Source organism: Heptranchias perlo, chromosome 1, assembly GCF_035084215.1.
Source record: "Heptranchias perlo isolate sHepPer1 chromosome 1, sHepPer1.hap1, whole genome shotgun sequence".
NCBI classification, from domain to species: Eukaryota; Metazoa; Chordata; class Chondrichthyes; order Hexanchiformes; family Hexanchidae; genus Heptranchias; species Heptranchias perlo.
The window spans coordinates 161,699,379-161,714,836 of NC_090325.1; the positions used below are offsets into that span (position 1 = coordinate 161,699,379).

At 46.7% G+C, this 15,458-nt stretch overlaps 1 protein-coding gene across 1 annotated transcript; it reads left to right on the forward strand.

Moving 5' to 3' along the window:
* Nucleotides 1-374: 374 nt before the first annotated feature.
* LOC137300948 (interleukin-8-like) lies at nt 375-7,721 on the forward strand. Its single transcript, XM_067970268.1, has 4 exons — nt 375-468; nt 5,259-5,394; nt 5,538-5,621; nt 7,141-7,721. The coding sequence occupies exons 1-4, from the start codon at nt 405-407 to the stop codon at nt 7,157-7,159; spliced, it is 303 nt and encodes a 100-aa protein (XP_067826369.1). The 5' UTR covers nt 375-404; the 3' UTR covers nt 7,160-7,721.
* Nucleotides 7,722-15,458: the final 7,737 nt, after the last annotated feature.

Sequence of the window (15,458 nt, forward strand, 5' to 3'; positions counted from 1 at the left end):
AATTCATTAACTTTGACTTTAATATCACTTACATTGTATGCGGCAGTATTTTCATTACAAGATACTGTGAAAATCTTCCATTGTTTTCAGTTGGAATTAACAGTTTATTTTAGCCACGTGGAGCATGGAAAGAAACTGATTTCACAATAGTAAAAATTCTCATTGAAGTGCTCTGATGGATTGTAGTTAACAAAACCTGTTTCTCTTTTCATTGTACTTCTGCCGAGTTTGCATCAATGATTAATTTTTTTATCATCCTAAACATCCGGAGAAATTCCATAATGAGTCAAATCCTCCCAGTGAGTCAAAGAATTATTACTACAAATACAGCAGGTAAGCAGTGAGAAGTCAGACGCAGGCTGCAGCAGCACAACAGCAGCAAGAAGATACAAAAGTAAAGCACAATGAACAGCAAAGTTGCTCTCACCATCCTCACTCTCTTTGTACTGTATGTGTCATCCACACAAGGTAAGTAAGATCTAGCTGCACCGTATTTATACAGAATCTGTAATTATATGGGATGAATTTGGTTCTGTTATTCACTGACTGCCTCAGCCACAAATATACACTGTAAATGAGAACAAACAGGGAAACCTATCTATCTATTTATTAAAATATATCAGTATAGTTCAATATTAAAAACTGTTTGTCATGACTTTATAGCCAGCAGACCATAGCAGGGAGTATATTTAATTAGAATTAATGAGTGAGTGTCAAAGGAGCTGGAAAATTAGAGGAAACTACACTAATAATTTGCTATCACAAAATACAAAACACTGTGGGGGAAAAATTAGATAAGGTGCGTTTTTGGGTGGGGGGGGTAGCGTGATGCCCTATTACCCCGTGTCCAATGGCCCCTACGCAGGTAGGACGTGAATTTCGAGCTGCCTGCTACTTACCATGATACCTTCGTGCAGCCAGCACTACCCGCGCTGCTGAGAGGCTGCACAGAGAATGAGGAAGTTGGAAATGGGGCGTGCACAGGGCACGTCATCAGCAGTCTGCACCTCTTAAAGTTGCAGGTGCATATTTTAAATGGGACATGCACAGTTCACTAGGATGGCCACAAGGATGGCAGGACCGGTGCGAGAGAGGGCCCCACCCTTCTCCGATGATGCACTGGAGGGCTGGTGGAAGGAGTGAAGAAAGGAGGGCCAACATGTACCCGCAGGGTGACAGCAGACCCTCCAGACTGCAGCTCCGCAGGCATTGACAGGCTGTGGCGCAGGAGGTGACGCCAGGAGCATGGTACCACGCAGGTGGGTGCAGTGCCGAAAGAAGTTCAATGATTTGACACAAGTGGTCAAGGTGAGTGAATGCAAGTGTCAAGTGGCACATCCTATCAACTGCCCCATTGATCCACGCATCACACTCCCTGTCACCCACCCACCAACAAACACTGCCCATCCATACACAATGCTGCACTCGGCATGCTGCATCTCACCCGCACATGGTACCACACATGCAGGCCACACAACCACCACTCACAGGTCACACACACTGGCAGCTATTCGACCACGTTAGGTTCATCGCTCACATACCTTGCAGGATACTCACTGACACACTGTCCTCTGTCTTGCAGGAGAAGGTGGCATATAACAGCCAGCAGCAGGAGGGACCTGAGGGTGGACGGGCACGCTTACACATCCTCACCCCCTTAGAGGAGACAATGCTTCAGATCATTGGGCGGGCCGTTGCTGCAGCTGTCACAACATGTCATGCTGGAGGTCCCAATGAAGGTGATCTCTGCATACCAAATGTTCCTTCTCCTTCCCCACATCTCCCTCCTCCCATAATCTTTTCTGACTCACGTGCTGCAGATACTGTCGGCACGCACGTCTTACTTGCTCCTCTCGCCACTCCACAACTCAACCTGTTTCCCTTTGTCATTGCAGATACCCAAGAACATGTGGCGGCACCGTCCGACGAGGAGGAGGAGGAGGAGGAGGGGGACACTGAAGCCACACCATCACTTGATCTGACACTCGCATCCACCAGCTCAGAGACTGACACTGAACGTTGTTTAGAGGCTAGTTTAGAGGAGGGATCTGCGCTTGGTGTGACACCAGGCACAAGTGCGCAGGAGCCGTGGTGGGGCTAACGGATACCACAGGTGCCAGCTCGCCGGAGGGCGAGGTCGCTCATGAGTTCTGCTGCAGAGGAATCAGATGAGGACTTCGATGGGTCAGGCTACAAAAGACGGCTGATGGGCATACATCACCAAATGCTTGGGGCACTGGAAAGCCTGCCAGAAAGCCTGCGCATAATGAGTAGGGGCATGGAGGAGTCCAGCTCCAACTTGACACAGAGCTTTGCATAAAGCTTGGAGCTCATTCTTTCCAACATGGAATGGGTGGTCACCTCCATCCGCACACCATGATGCAGTGTCTGATGACTGATATCACGGCTTCCATTTCAGCAAAAAGCGATGTCATCAAAGGTCTGCAAGCTACAGTTGCTGCTAAATCTACTGCAATGCAAGCTCAGACTGCTGCCTTGGAAGCTCAGACTGCTGCCTTGGAAGCTCAGACTGCTGCAATGCAAGCTCAGACTGCTGCCTTGGAAGCTCAGACTGCTGCCTTAGAAGCTCAGACTGCTGCCTTGGAAGCTCAGACTGCTGCAATGCAAGCTCAGACTGCTGCCTTGGAAGCTCAGACTGCTGCTATTGTGGGTCTGGGGACCACTGTGGAACGGGGCTTCCAGGGCGTTACAGCACTCCAGCAATCCGTTCTCCAGCTGATCACCAGGATTGCTGAGGCCCCGCCCCGGGAGAATGGCAGTGGCGCCATGGCAATCGGTCCTGCTGTCCTCTCTCAGGATGACAGCTTTCCTGCTCCCACCCCTGCCACTCTGACAGTGCCCCTGTTGTTGTCTATCGGCCAGCCAGGCCAGACTGCTGCAGCCCATGCTGAGATCGTGCAGCCTGATGCCGGACCCTCCCGGCCCAGAGCTGCTCGAGGTTATCCTCCAAGGCCATCTGCACGTTCCTCTATTGAAGGTCGGCAGCCTCCCACCACCCATGTTCCAGCCACTGGGGAAGCACCTCGTAGGAGCACTAGGATAGGTAAAGGCACACGAACAACAGGCACTAAGGGAATGCATAAGGGTGAATGATTCTGTTCTGTTTGCATAATTTCATTTATTCATTGATAAATGTGACATTGAATTTGCATTTGGTGGTAGTTTTTATTTGTGCGATAAGCTGAGGGGGAAACCAATGTGTAATCGGATGGAGGGCGATTTGATTGTCTTGTGGGAGTGGAAAGTTTGAGTGTAGGACTGTTGGTGAGTTGGGGGATGTAGTTGATATTATTGATAGCGGGCACGGATCAGGAGAGCATGCACAGCCCTTGCAGACAAGGCGTGTGGTGCCTGTTGCACCCTTGTGTCTTTCTCCACTTCCTCTTCTGGCTCCTCCCCCTCCTCCTCCTCCTCCTCTTCCACCTCAGGTTCAGGGCCCTCTCTGATCATTGGTGGCAAAGGCTGGTCCCTCATGATGGCGAGGTTGTGCAGCATGCAGCAGACCACCACGAATCTGCCCACCCGCTCAGTGGAGTACTGCAGGGCTCCTCCAGACTGGTCCAGGCAGCGGAAGCGTTGTTTGAGGAGGCCTATGGTGTGCTCCATGATGTTGCGTGTGGCAGCATGGCTCTCATTATAGGTCTGCTGTGCACGTGTGTGTAGGTTCCTGACCGGAGTCATGAGCCATGTCATGAGGGGATAGCCCTTGTTGCTCAGTAGCCAACATTTGACTCGCCGAGCCGGGTGAAAGATAGCTGGCACGTTGGACTGCCGCATGACGAAGGCGTCATGACTGCTCCCAGGGTAGCGGGCATCGACCTCTATGATTCGATGTGTGCGGTCACACACCAGCTGTATGCTGAGGGAGTGGAAGCCATTTCGGTTGACAAAGACGGCTGAGTTGATGTGCCGGGCACGCAGGACAATGTGCATGCAGTCCATGGTACCCTGCACCATGGGGCAGCCAGCAATGCAAGCAAACCCCCCTGCTCGATCGTTCTGCTTGTCTCTGTCAAGAGGGAAGGTGATGAACCTGTTCCTCATCTGGTACAGTGCGTCTGTGACCTCCCTTATTTCTGCAGTGCACTGCATTCTGTGAGATGTTGCACATGTCGCCAGCAGAGGCCTGAGATGATCCTGAGCCGTAGAAATTCAGTGCCACGGTGACCTTCACAGCCACAGGCAATGCTGTCCTTGCCCTGCTCTGAGGCTTCAGTTGTGGACGCACCAGTTGATAGATCTCGGTGACGGCTTGCTTGGTGTACCTCAGCCGTTGCATGCAATCCTCCTCAGTCATGTTGAGGTAAGAGAATTGATCCCTGAAGGCCCTCATTGGATGGGGCCTCCTGTTCAGTGCCCTGCACCTCCTCGTCCTTGCTCTCCTCGCAGCTTGACCTGCTGGGCGTTGCCTCTCTGCACGCTCCCAGTCGTGCTCAATGCCCAGCAGGAGCCCTAGCAGACCACCCATGGTTGCCAGGAATGTTGTTCAACCATGGTGGTAACTTTCTGAACCGTAAGGCAGTACCTGCCAAACCACTCTCAAATGTAGACTAGGAACTCTCAGTGAGAATAGGGAGCTTCAAAAAACACTTCCTATTCCACCAGCAGCCAGAAGCAATAGTCCAGCAACTAACCTGCAACACCTGCATGGTCCCTTTAAATAGCACCGGTGGGGGGGGTCCTCCAGGCATTCTAAGACACGTTCAGATGATCGGGGTTAAGACTATGCATTGAGATGAGGATTAAGTACCAAAATGGTGTCTATCACTTTAAATCAGCGTTGCACACTCATTGCATGCATTTTCTCCTTACTTTAGACACTTACCTGCGCCTGCGCTAACTCTTATACCAAAATGGTGTCCAGCACACATCACGCTGGAAATGTATGTGTGCAGCCAAGACGCCATCTTGGATGTTGGAGAGGCCATGTAGCGCCAAAACAAAGGGCGCTACATAGCCCAATTTAGCGCCCTGTATTCTTCCTTCAGTTAATTTGAGTGAATTCAGTGTGTTACAGATTATTAGAACAGGAATATGAGCTTTGCCTTCAATCTGCAATGTTCATTGCTGAGGTAGCTGGTTGACTGGCTGGTAATAGAGAGGTGACTGTAGGGAATCTGACTATAGGAGATAGATAGCAGTTTAGTCCCAGTTGATAAAATGGGCATAAGAAAGAGAGGCACTCATTAGAATTCTGAAAATAATCATTAAGGTCCTGCTATTTGTTTAATTTACAGTTGCATCGATTGGAAGAACAGGAATGAACCTGCGCTGTCAGTGTATCAAAACATCCTCGGAGTTCATCCATCCGAAGTTCATGGAGAATATTGAAATTATTCCAAGTGGCCCCCATTGTGGGAATGTAGAAATCATGTAAGTGTTTGGTTCCTTTTCAGCTTCATGTGTCATTGAAGAACAACAGTAATTATTTTAGATTTATTTAGGAGTTAAACCCCCTTTCAGAGAGGTTAGATGACTGACAATTTGAAATAAATGTCATACTTTACTTCTTTCAGTGCCACCCTTAAAAGCACAAATCGAGTCTGTCTGGATCCTGAAGCCCACTGGGTGAAGATAGTCATTGACAGGATGATCAAAGGGTAAGTTTCATTCTGTGTAGCGGTGAGGGATGGGGAGAAGGAAACTGTTCCACTTGATACCAGGTCGCAGTATAAAATTCTGTCTAGTCTGGTATGGTATAAGTCAGTTACACTGATGGGTTTCTCTACATTTAGTTTAACCCAGCCTCAGTAAAATACTCATGGTCACTTTCTTGTGAGGGTATTTAGAGTCAAACTGCTGAATTGAAAAGCTAGCCCCCAATGGCTCAGTGGATCATTACACCTTGTGGTGCAGTACTGACCAATGTAGACCAGGAAACCCCAGGTTTTATCGTTGATTTGTGCTGGGTAAGCTGACTGCAGATGGAAGCTTCCAGTATTGGCTCCAATCCCAAGGCTGGTGAGGGAAAGAAATATTTTGGGTTGCTGCTCCTGATCACTATCCAGTGACCCCTGTTAGAAAGCTGAGTGTTTTTGACACTGGGTAAAGACAGGACAGGACTTGGCTGAATAGCCTCATTGTCAAACGGCTCACAAACACTCCACGCTCACACATCAAGAATAGCCACTTGAAGGAGGTGCTAGAGCACTACCACTGCATCGAAACATAGAAAATAGGAGCAGGATTAGGCCATTCGGCCCTTCGAGCCTGCTCCGCCATTCAATATGATCATGGCTGATCCTTTATCTCAATACCATATTCCCACTCTCTCCCCATACCCCTTGATAGCTCAATCTTAAATATATTCAGTGACTTGGCCTCCACAACCTTCTGTAGTAGAGAATTCCACAGGTTCACCATCCTCTCAGTGAAGAAATTTCTCCCCATCTCAGTCCTAAATGTCCTACCCCATATCCTGAGACTATGACCCCCTCGTTCTGGACCCCCCAGCCAGGGGAAACATCCTCCCTGCATCCAGTCTGTCTAGCCTTGTCAGAATTTTATACGTTTCAATGAGATCCCCTCTCATTCTTCTAAACTCGAGTGAATACAGGCCTATTCGACCCAATCTCTCCGCATACGACAGTCCTGCCATCCCAGGAATCAGTCTGGTGAACCTTCGCTGCACTCCCTCTATGGCAAGTATATTTTTACTTAGGTAAGGAGAACAAAATTGCACACAATACTCCAGGTGTGCTCTCACCAAGGCCCTGTATAAATTCAGTAAGACATCCTTGCTCCTGTACTCAAATCCTCTTGCAATGAAGGCCAACATATCATTTTCACATGGAACTATAGCCCCTAGTATGAGAGGAAGAGAAGTAAGGGGGAAAAATAGGAGCAAAATTGGGAGAGGAAAACATACAGCTGAACTGAGATTGCATAAGTTAGAGGGAGCAGACATGTCTGTTCAGGGTGAGTAAGCACAAACTTCCAACACAAGGTCACCTGTACTTATATTTCATTCAGCTTCAAGATAACACTGTAAATATATTCAAACAAATAAAACAATTTCCAACAGATTTTAATGGCTTTTAAAACACTTTGTTTTTCATAAACATCCTTGTATGGTACAAATATTCACTATTTATTTATTCATTCTTGCATTTTCCACAGTTCCGAGAAGACTGGATGAGTTCACTGAAGAGAAGCTCATTTCTGATTGTCAAGAGACTAAACCACACCTGCAGAAGGTTGGGAATTTATATCTGCCTGCCCTGGCTTGGTCCAGGGTCACCACAGCCAGCGAATGTAAACCTGGCTGAATTTAGCATTCACTGTTTAAAACTGTTCTGTTTATTTAACAATTTTATTGCTTGGACCATTGAAGCCTGAACATTTTCTTTATTGAGTTTAATTAAACTGCATCCCTGGCACCAAAGTAACCTGACTGACAGCAACTCAGACTTTGGATATGAAATATCAGATAACTTGATCAATAGTTCTGTTGGATAATTATTTGTAATTGTTACTCAATCAGATTCTTCACATTTGCTGCCAGGTAGCAATGTTGCAGGATGTAGTTACTCAATGGAGATGTATATTTCTCAGTGTGACAAATTGTCAGTATTGTGCTTGTTGTTTGAATTCAGTGTAATTTCTATATTATTAATTATCTACATATCTCCTAAATGGTCCATTTTATATTTATTTATTAGTTCCAAAAAATTCTGTTATATTAATAATATTAAAATATATATGCCGTTGATCTTTAAATGTTTTTCTAATTATAGTTGCTTTGAGGTGTTTGTCCTTGATTAATGATACAGAATTCTGTGTATTGTAATGCTTTTGGCTGAAGTTGTCTGACTTACATATTAAACTAAGTATTACAAAGATATTCTGAATTGTTTTGCAAGTTGCCTGAATTTACTGTACTTACTAAATAATGTGAGTTCTCAACATCACAACCTTTTTGATAGCTGTAAGGGTCATTGTATCACACCCATTATAAAACCTTAGGCCTAGAATTTTCTCTGAATAACTTACATCTGTTGCATCTTTAAAAAGAAAAGTGTTGTGTTCACGTGACCTATAGAGGGCGAGACACACGAGTTTCCTGGGTTGCTTATTTGCATTCCCATTGGTGCAGGCACTGGTGTCAAATTGGTGTGAGCTGCTGATCTACCTGGAAACTTCTCTGCAGCTTTTAAAAACACAGTGGGTGAATTTCCTCAATCTTTTCTCAACATTAGCAGTGCTGGGACATTGCAGTACCAACATTTAGCAAGGAAACTCAGATGGACGTCGACTCTGCCACTTATGTGCCTTTTACAATGCTTCCCCTGAATTTCCTTGCACTTTTTGTACTTTCTCATGATCCGTCCACCAAATGCCCACTGGCTTCTTTTGCATACAGCTGCCTGACAGCCAGTGGTACTGTAGAGGTATGTTTCCTGGTTTTAATCTGCCATTGCACTTGGGGTAAGTTAGACTGATATAAAAGAAGCACAGCACGGAACAGAGGTGTTTGTGAGTTTTGTAGAGTCTGATTAGTGATTTCAGCAGTCTGAAAGCATCTTTTTGATTTGTTGCTACTGAGACCTACACTTGACTGCCCGCTACTGTCAGACCACCCATCACAGTCAGAGCAACTCAGGAGCAGGTATAGCTTTTCCCCTGGCCGTACCACTGTGTGCTATTATTATTATTATTATGGAGGAAGAGCAGCATAGGTTGGAGGGAAGGGGAGTGAGGCTCCATGCTAGAAGAATGCAGCCCACCAGATATTACATCCCCCCGTCAAAGATTTTACAGGCAGCACAGGTCCTTTTGAGGACCTCTTCAAGGAGTTCTGTGTTAGAAGCATCTCTGTCATCTGCTGCATGAAGATCTCAAGCCACACTCATCTGTCCACACTGCTCCCTCCATGGCTATGATCACTGCTCTCAACGTTTACGACTCAGTCTCCTTTCAGGCAGATTGAAGGGATCTGTGTATCCTGGGTGAGGGAGCAGTACATCATGGATATGCCAGGTCACTGCTTCACTTTACAGCAGAGCAGTTCACTTCATTAGCTTTAGCATCACGGCGAGGCAGCAGAGAGAAAGGGTCACACAGGTCTATGGGGTTTTTCACTTTCCCAAGTTCCAGGATGCCATCGATGGCACCCATGTCACATTGAAGGTGATACCACAACACCACCTCACCTGTGTGAACAGGAAGGGATTCCACTCCATGATTGTGCAGATAGTTTGTGACACCACTCAGAGATTCCTTCATGTCAATGTTCGATATGCAGGAAGTTGCCATGACGCCTTCATCCTTTGGCTTTCGGCCCACCCTGACCTCTTCTAGGAAGAAGATCATATAAATTGGTGGCAACTGCAAGTGAAGGCATACCACCTGCTGCCATGGCTGATGACCCAAATTCAACTACCCTGAACAGGAGCATAGGACAGATACAACGAGGCCAATGCAGCTACCAGGATGGTGATTGAAAGGACCATCAGAATGCTGAAAGCGCCCTTTTACTGCCCAGACAGGTTAGGCAGGGATCTGTAGTATGCTCCAGATAGGGGCTCCAGAATTGTGTTTGCCTGCTGTGTTCTTCACAACGTTACCATCCAGGATGGGCTGCAGTTTGACATGGCTGAAGAGGAGTGCTGGCTATGGAGGAGCCTGAACTTGAGGAAGCAGAATATCAGGACAATGTCAATTTAGAGGAATCCTCGCTGACAGCTGCAAGGGGCATTAGAGAGCAAATAATCTCGGAAGTCTTCTCTTCGTGACTGGGTCCACCTGAAGTCCTTCTCCCCCACTTGCAAATAAAGAGATATTCCCTTAAACCAATGCTTATTCTACCACATGGCAATACATCAGCCCTCTATGACTTTGCCAAAAATCATCACCTCAACATCAAATGAGTGCCTCTTTTCCTGTATAACTGTGATCTCCATGAATAACAACATACAACATAAGTGCACAGTCTATTTTAATGCAACAATTGCAAAGTGCAGTCAACCACCTTTGCCTGGGCACTTACATGTGGATTTCTATCACCTATTCCAATACTTCTTTTAACTTCCACCGGAGGGCCAGGACTGCATGAGGTGGTTCACTCCTCATGCTTTACAGAAGGATCATGGGACTGAGGTGGCCCTCGCCTCAAGGCAGCTGGCTCCTGCCATGGAGCATCTGCTGGCTGTATCGCTGGAGGGTGCTCTACACTACCTCTCTCGACCCCTCCACAGCCTCTGATTTGTCATGCTGCTTGTCTGACATCTAATATTGGATGAACAGAAATTTCCTCCAATTAAATATTGGAAAGACTGAAGCCATTGTCTGCTGTCTCTACACAAACTCTGTTCCCTCGCCATCAAGTCCATCCACCTCCATCTCAGCCATTGTCGGAGGCTGAACCAGACTGTTCATAAACTTGGTGACCTATTTGACCCTGAGCTGAGCTTTCAACCCCATACCTTCTCCATCACCAAGACTGCCTACTTCCATCTCCACAACACTTCCCATCTCTGCCCCTGCCTCTGCTCATCTGCTGCTGAAATCCTCATCTATGCCTTTGTTACCTCGAGACTCGACTATTCCAATGCCTCCCAGGCTGGCCTCCCACCTTGCACCCCCCGTAAACGTGAACTCATTCAAAACTCTGCTGCCATTTTCCTAACTCGCAACATGTCCCGTTCACCCATCATACTTGTGCTCACTGACCTACATTGGCTCCAGGTCCGGCAACACCTCGATTTTAAAATTATCATCCTTGTTTTCAAATCCCTCCATGCTCTCACCCATCCCTATCTCTGTGACCTCCTCCAGCCCTACAACACTCCGAAATCTCTGCACTCCTCCAATTCTGGTCTCGTGCACATCCACTTTTGGCAGCCCTGCCTTCAGCTGCGTAGGCTCTTAAGCTCTGGAATTCCCTCCCTAAACCTCTCTGCCTCTCTACCTCTCTCTCCTCCTTTAAGGCGCTCCTTAAAACTTACCTCTTTGACCAAGCTTTTGGTCAGTTGTCCTATTATCTCCTTCTGTGGCTCGGTGTCAAATTTTGTTTGAAAACGTTCTTGTGAAGCGCTTTGGGAGGTTTTACTACATTAAAGGTGCTATATAAATGCAAGTTGTTGTTGTTGTTGTTCATGGGTAGAAGCTAAGAATGAGTGAACATTATCTCCTCGGGATTAAAGAGAAGGGAAAGGATGTGGAAGTTTGTGGCTGCGTGATGCTTCACAGGAACGTCAGAGCAACAATGCTGTAACAAGTTACTAACCTGGCGACAGCAAGATGCTTCAACCTCATCATCTCCCATAGTAATAGCTGAGTAATTGCCTATGAGCTGCATGGCCTTATCCTCGAGGTGGGTAAGGGGTTTAAAGGTGGAGATGTCCACATCCTGTGGCCTGCCTTTGGCGGCATTGTGTACCAATTTCTCTTGCAAAAAGATAAGTGAATGAGAGTAAGGCTAGGAGTTGGCGAGTCTGTACCAAGTGACATGGGAGAAGTGAAATAAGAGATGTGGGGGTATGAGCCTGTTAGAGTGGAGGAAGGAGTTTTGCTCTGAGCAGAGTTGTGTAGCCATAGTGCAAGATGCCAAGTTGGAGCCCTCCTTAATCAGAGAGCAGTGTGAAGGGTTAGTTGTGGAAGTGTTGCTTTAAGTGTGTGCTGGTGCCCAGGGTAGGCAAGGATGAAAAGGGAGAGGAGTTCAATGTGTTGGCTCATTTGCCCTGTTGAGGATGTGCAACTTTTTGCAGCACTGTTCTGAAGTCCTGGACGTGAGGGAGTTGGCAGCCAGTGCCAGTGCCATCTTCCTCCGGGTGGCATAAATGATAATTCTGTGTGACTTGGTGACTCCCACACCTAGAAGTCTGTCCAACCTGCCTTCAATGCCCCCCCAGGAAGGCTACAGGGCTGAATGGGTCAAGTTGTGTGTTCATCTCCTCTGACTTGGTTCCACGCTCCCTGGGTACAGATGGGGGACTATTTTGACTTTTGGCTTCCCGTTTTGACAGCGAAGAGGCCCCTGTGATTTTGAGACTCCTGCCCCATTTAAATCTGGCAGGTGAGCTGCGGGGCATTAAACAGGTGCACCTCACCAGATTGAAACCTCAAGATAGGGTCGCCAGCAAGATAAGTTCTGCGGTGGGAGGGGGGTGGTGGGCACATTAATGGAGGGAATCTTATTTAGCGTGTATGCTGACAACATCCAGCGCTACCTCACCACCACCTCTCTCGATTGCTCCATTGCCTCTTTGCTGCCAGACTGTTTAGAGTCATAGAGTCATAGAGTTATACAGCACGGATAGAGGCCCTTCGGCCCATCGTGTCCGCGCCGGCCATCAAGCCCTAATTTGTTTGACATCCAGCCGCAATCTCCTCCAATTAAACATTGGGAAGACTGAAGCCATTGTCTTTGGCCTCCGTCACAAACTTTATTCCCTTGCCACTGATTCCAACCCCCTCCCTGGTCACTGTCTGAGGCTGAATCAGATTGTTGACAACCTCGGTGCCCTACTTCACTCTGAGCTAAGCTTCTGACCCCATATCCTCTCCATCACAAGGTCCGTCTACTTCCACCTGCTTAACATCGCCCAACTCCCCCCATACTTCAGCTTATTTGCTGCTGAAACCCACATCCATGCTTTTATTACCTCCAGACTTAATTATTCCAATACTCTCCTGGCTGGCCACTCATCTTCCACCCTCCATAAACTTGAGCTCATCCAAAACTCTGTTGTCTGTATCCTGACTCACACCAAGTCCCATTCATCCATCACCCCTGTGCTCCCAGTCCACTAATGCCTTAATTTCAAAATTCTCATCCTTGTTTTCAAATACCTCCATGTCCTCACCCCTCCCTATCTCTGTAACCTCCTCCAGCCCTACAACCCTCCGAGAACTCTGTGTCCTCCAACTCTGGCTTCTTGTGCATCTCCCACCTACTTCGCCCCACCAGTGGCGACTGTGCCTTCAGCAATTTAAGAATATAAGAACATAAGAAATAGGAGCAGGAGTGGGCCAATCGGCCCCTCAAGCCTGCTCCGCCATTCAATAAGATCATGGCTGATCTGATCCTAACCTCAAATCTAAATTCATGTCCAATTTCCTGCCCGCTCCCCGTAACCCCTAATTCCCTTTACTTCTAGGAAACTGTCTACTTCTGTTTTAAATTTATTTAATGATGTAGCTTCCACAGCTTCCTGGGGCAGCAAATTCCACAGACCTCCTACCGTCTGAGTGAAGAAGTTTCTCCTCATCTCAGTTTTGAAAGAGCAGCCCCTTATTCTAAGATTATGCCCCATAGTTCTAGTTTCACCCATCCTTGGGAACATCCTTACCGCATCCACCCGATCAAGCCCCTTCGCAATCTTATATGTTTCAATCAGATCGCCTCTCATTCTTCTGAACTCCAACTCCCAATCTACTCAACCTCTCCTCATATGTCCGCCCCCTCATCCCCGGAGTGCTAAGCTCAGAAATACCCTCTCTAAACCACTCTGCCTCCCTCTATTCTTTTAAGATGCTCCTTAAAACTACTTCTTTGACCAACTGTTTAGTTACTCATCCTGCAGCTATACAAAACCCTGGTTAGACCGCACCTGGAGTACTGTGAGCAGTTCTGGGCACCGCACCTTCGGAAGGACATATTGGCCTTGGAGGGAGTGCAGCGTAGGTTTACTAGAATGATACCCGGACATCAAGGGCTAAGTTACGAGGAGAGATTACACAAATTGGGGTTGTATTCTCTGGAGTTTCGAAGGTTAAGGGGTGATCTGATCGAAGTTTATAAGATATTAAGGGGAACAGATAGGGTGGATAGAGAGAAACTATTTCCGCTGGTTGGGGATTCTAGGAGTAGGGGGCACAGTCTAAAAATTAGAGCCAGACCTTTCAGGAGTGAGATCAGAAAACATTTCTACGCACAAAGGGTGGTAGAAGTTTGGAACTCTCTTCCGCAAACGGCAATTGATACTAGCTCAATTGCTAAATTTAAATCCGAGATAGATAGCTTTTTGGCAACCAAGGGTATTAAGGGATATGGGCCAAAGGCAGGTATATGGAGCTTGATCACAGATCAGCCATGATCTTATCAAAGGGGGGAGCAGGCACGAGGGGCTGAATGGCCTACTCCTGTTCCTATGTTCCTATCCTAATATCATCTTCTTTGGTTTGATGTCAATTTTGTCTGATTATGCTCCTGTGAAGGGCCTTGGGATTTTTCTGACATTAAAGTCGCTATATAAATGCAAGTCATTGTTGTTTTATCACATCAGAAACTTTTAGCAGATAGATTGACTTCATGTGACGAAACCTCTGATGTGGTATTGACAATCTGGATTCTTTCCCCTCAGTCTGGTTCAGTAAAAACTGAAGTCGAATACATTTTAAAGTTCTTCACAACTTTAATAGCAGGGTTCTTAGTCTGCAGCATTGGTTTGGACTCCTGATAGAGTCCCTCTATGCTGGCAGAGCAAGAACAAGAAACATACAGAAATCCACACGTTTTTATACAGATGAATAGGGTTGGAACATACTTAACGAGGGTCAACACCAATCATAAGCCGGGCACAGGTTGCCATGCGAGGTTACATTATTTCCGGCCAATCATAAATCGTCCATGTGCTGATCATGCTGCTGTTAGACATCAAAGGGGATACTTCCTCACCTTCCAACTTGGAATGTTCTTCCCTGTTCCTTCTGTTCCTTATCTCCCAACCTGGAATGTCTTTCAACTTTGGCTAAGCTCGTTACCTATATTGATCTGCCATAAACATGGAGACATTCAGACCAGTCCTTGAATCACATCAAAGACTCCACATTGCTAAGACCATGCAAACCTGCTGACTACGCAAACATATGGCCCAGCAGGGGGCCAGGCCACCTGTACCAATCTCAGTTACTAACTAATTAACCCTTTCTAACCATTTTGCATTCTGCTTCTTTGCCACGTAGACATTTTAATATTTTACCGAAAACTGACCACGTAGGGATTCTCAGTATGGTCCAGAAAGGCACACCATGCAGTTCATTACTGTCTAATTATTGCCTTTTAACATATATTGTGCTGCATCTGAGTTTACTCCTTCTGACACCATCTTCCTTTGGGAGCCCCCAATAATGCCTAGGTAACAATGCCAACACATAGATCTGAATTTTCTGAGTACATGTTGATGGTGAGGAAACTCACCTGCAGCCAGCACACATCAAAAAACCATGGGCAACAGCCTGGATTTTCGATATGCGCTGGTTGTGGGCGAGGTTCTCTGCTGCCAATTTGCATTTGGAAAGTGACCCCCATAATCTAAGTGAGTGGATGGTTAAGGTTTATAAGAACATAGGAACATAGGAACAGGAGTAGGCCATTCAGCCCCTCGTGAATGCTCCGCCATTTGATAAGATCATGGCTGATCTGTGATCTAACTCCATATACCCGCCTTTGGCCCATATCCCTTAATACCTTTGATTGCCAAAAAGCTATCTAT

What these genes read in the sequence shown, in the direction of transcription:
- LOC137300948 (XM_067970268.1), top strand. Translation starts at nt 405, where the DNA reads ATGAACAGCAAAGTTGCTCTCACCATCCTCACTCTCTTTGTACTGTAT. An exon ending in GTATGTGTCATCCACACAAG is followed by an intron (nt 469 to 5,258) that starts GTAAGTAAGATC and finishes TTTAATTTACAG; the next exon opens with TTGCATCGATTGGAAGAACA. An exon ending in TGTGGGAATGTAGAAATCAT is followed by an intron (nt 5,395 to 5,537) that starts GTAAGTGTTTGG and finishes TACTTCTTTCAG; the next exon opens with TGCCACCCTTAAAAGCACAA.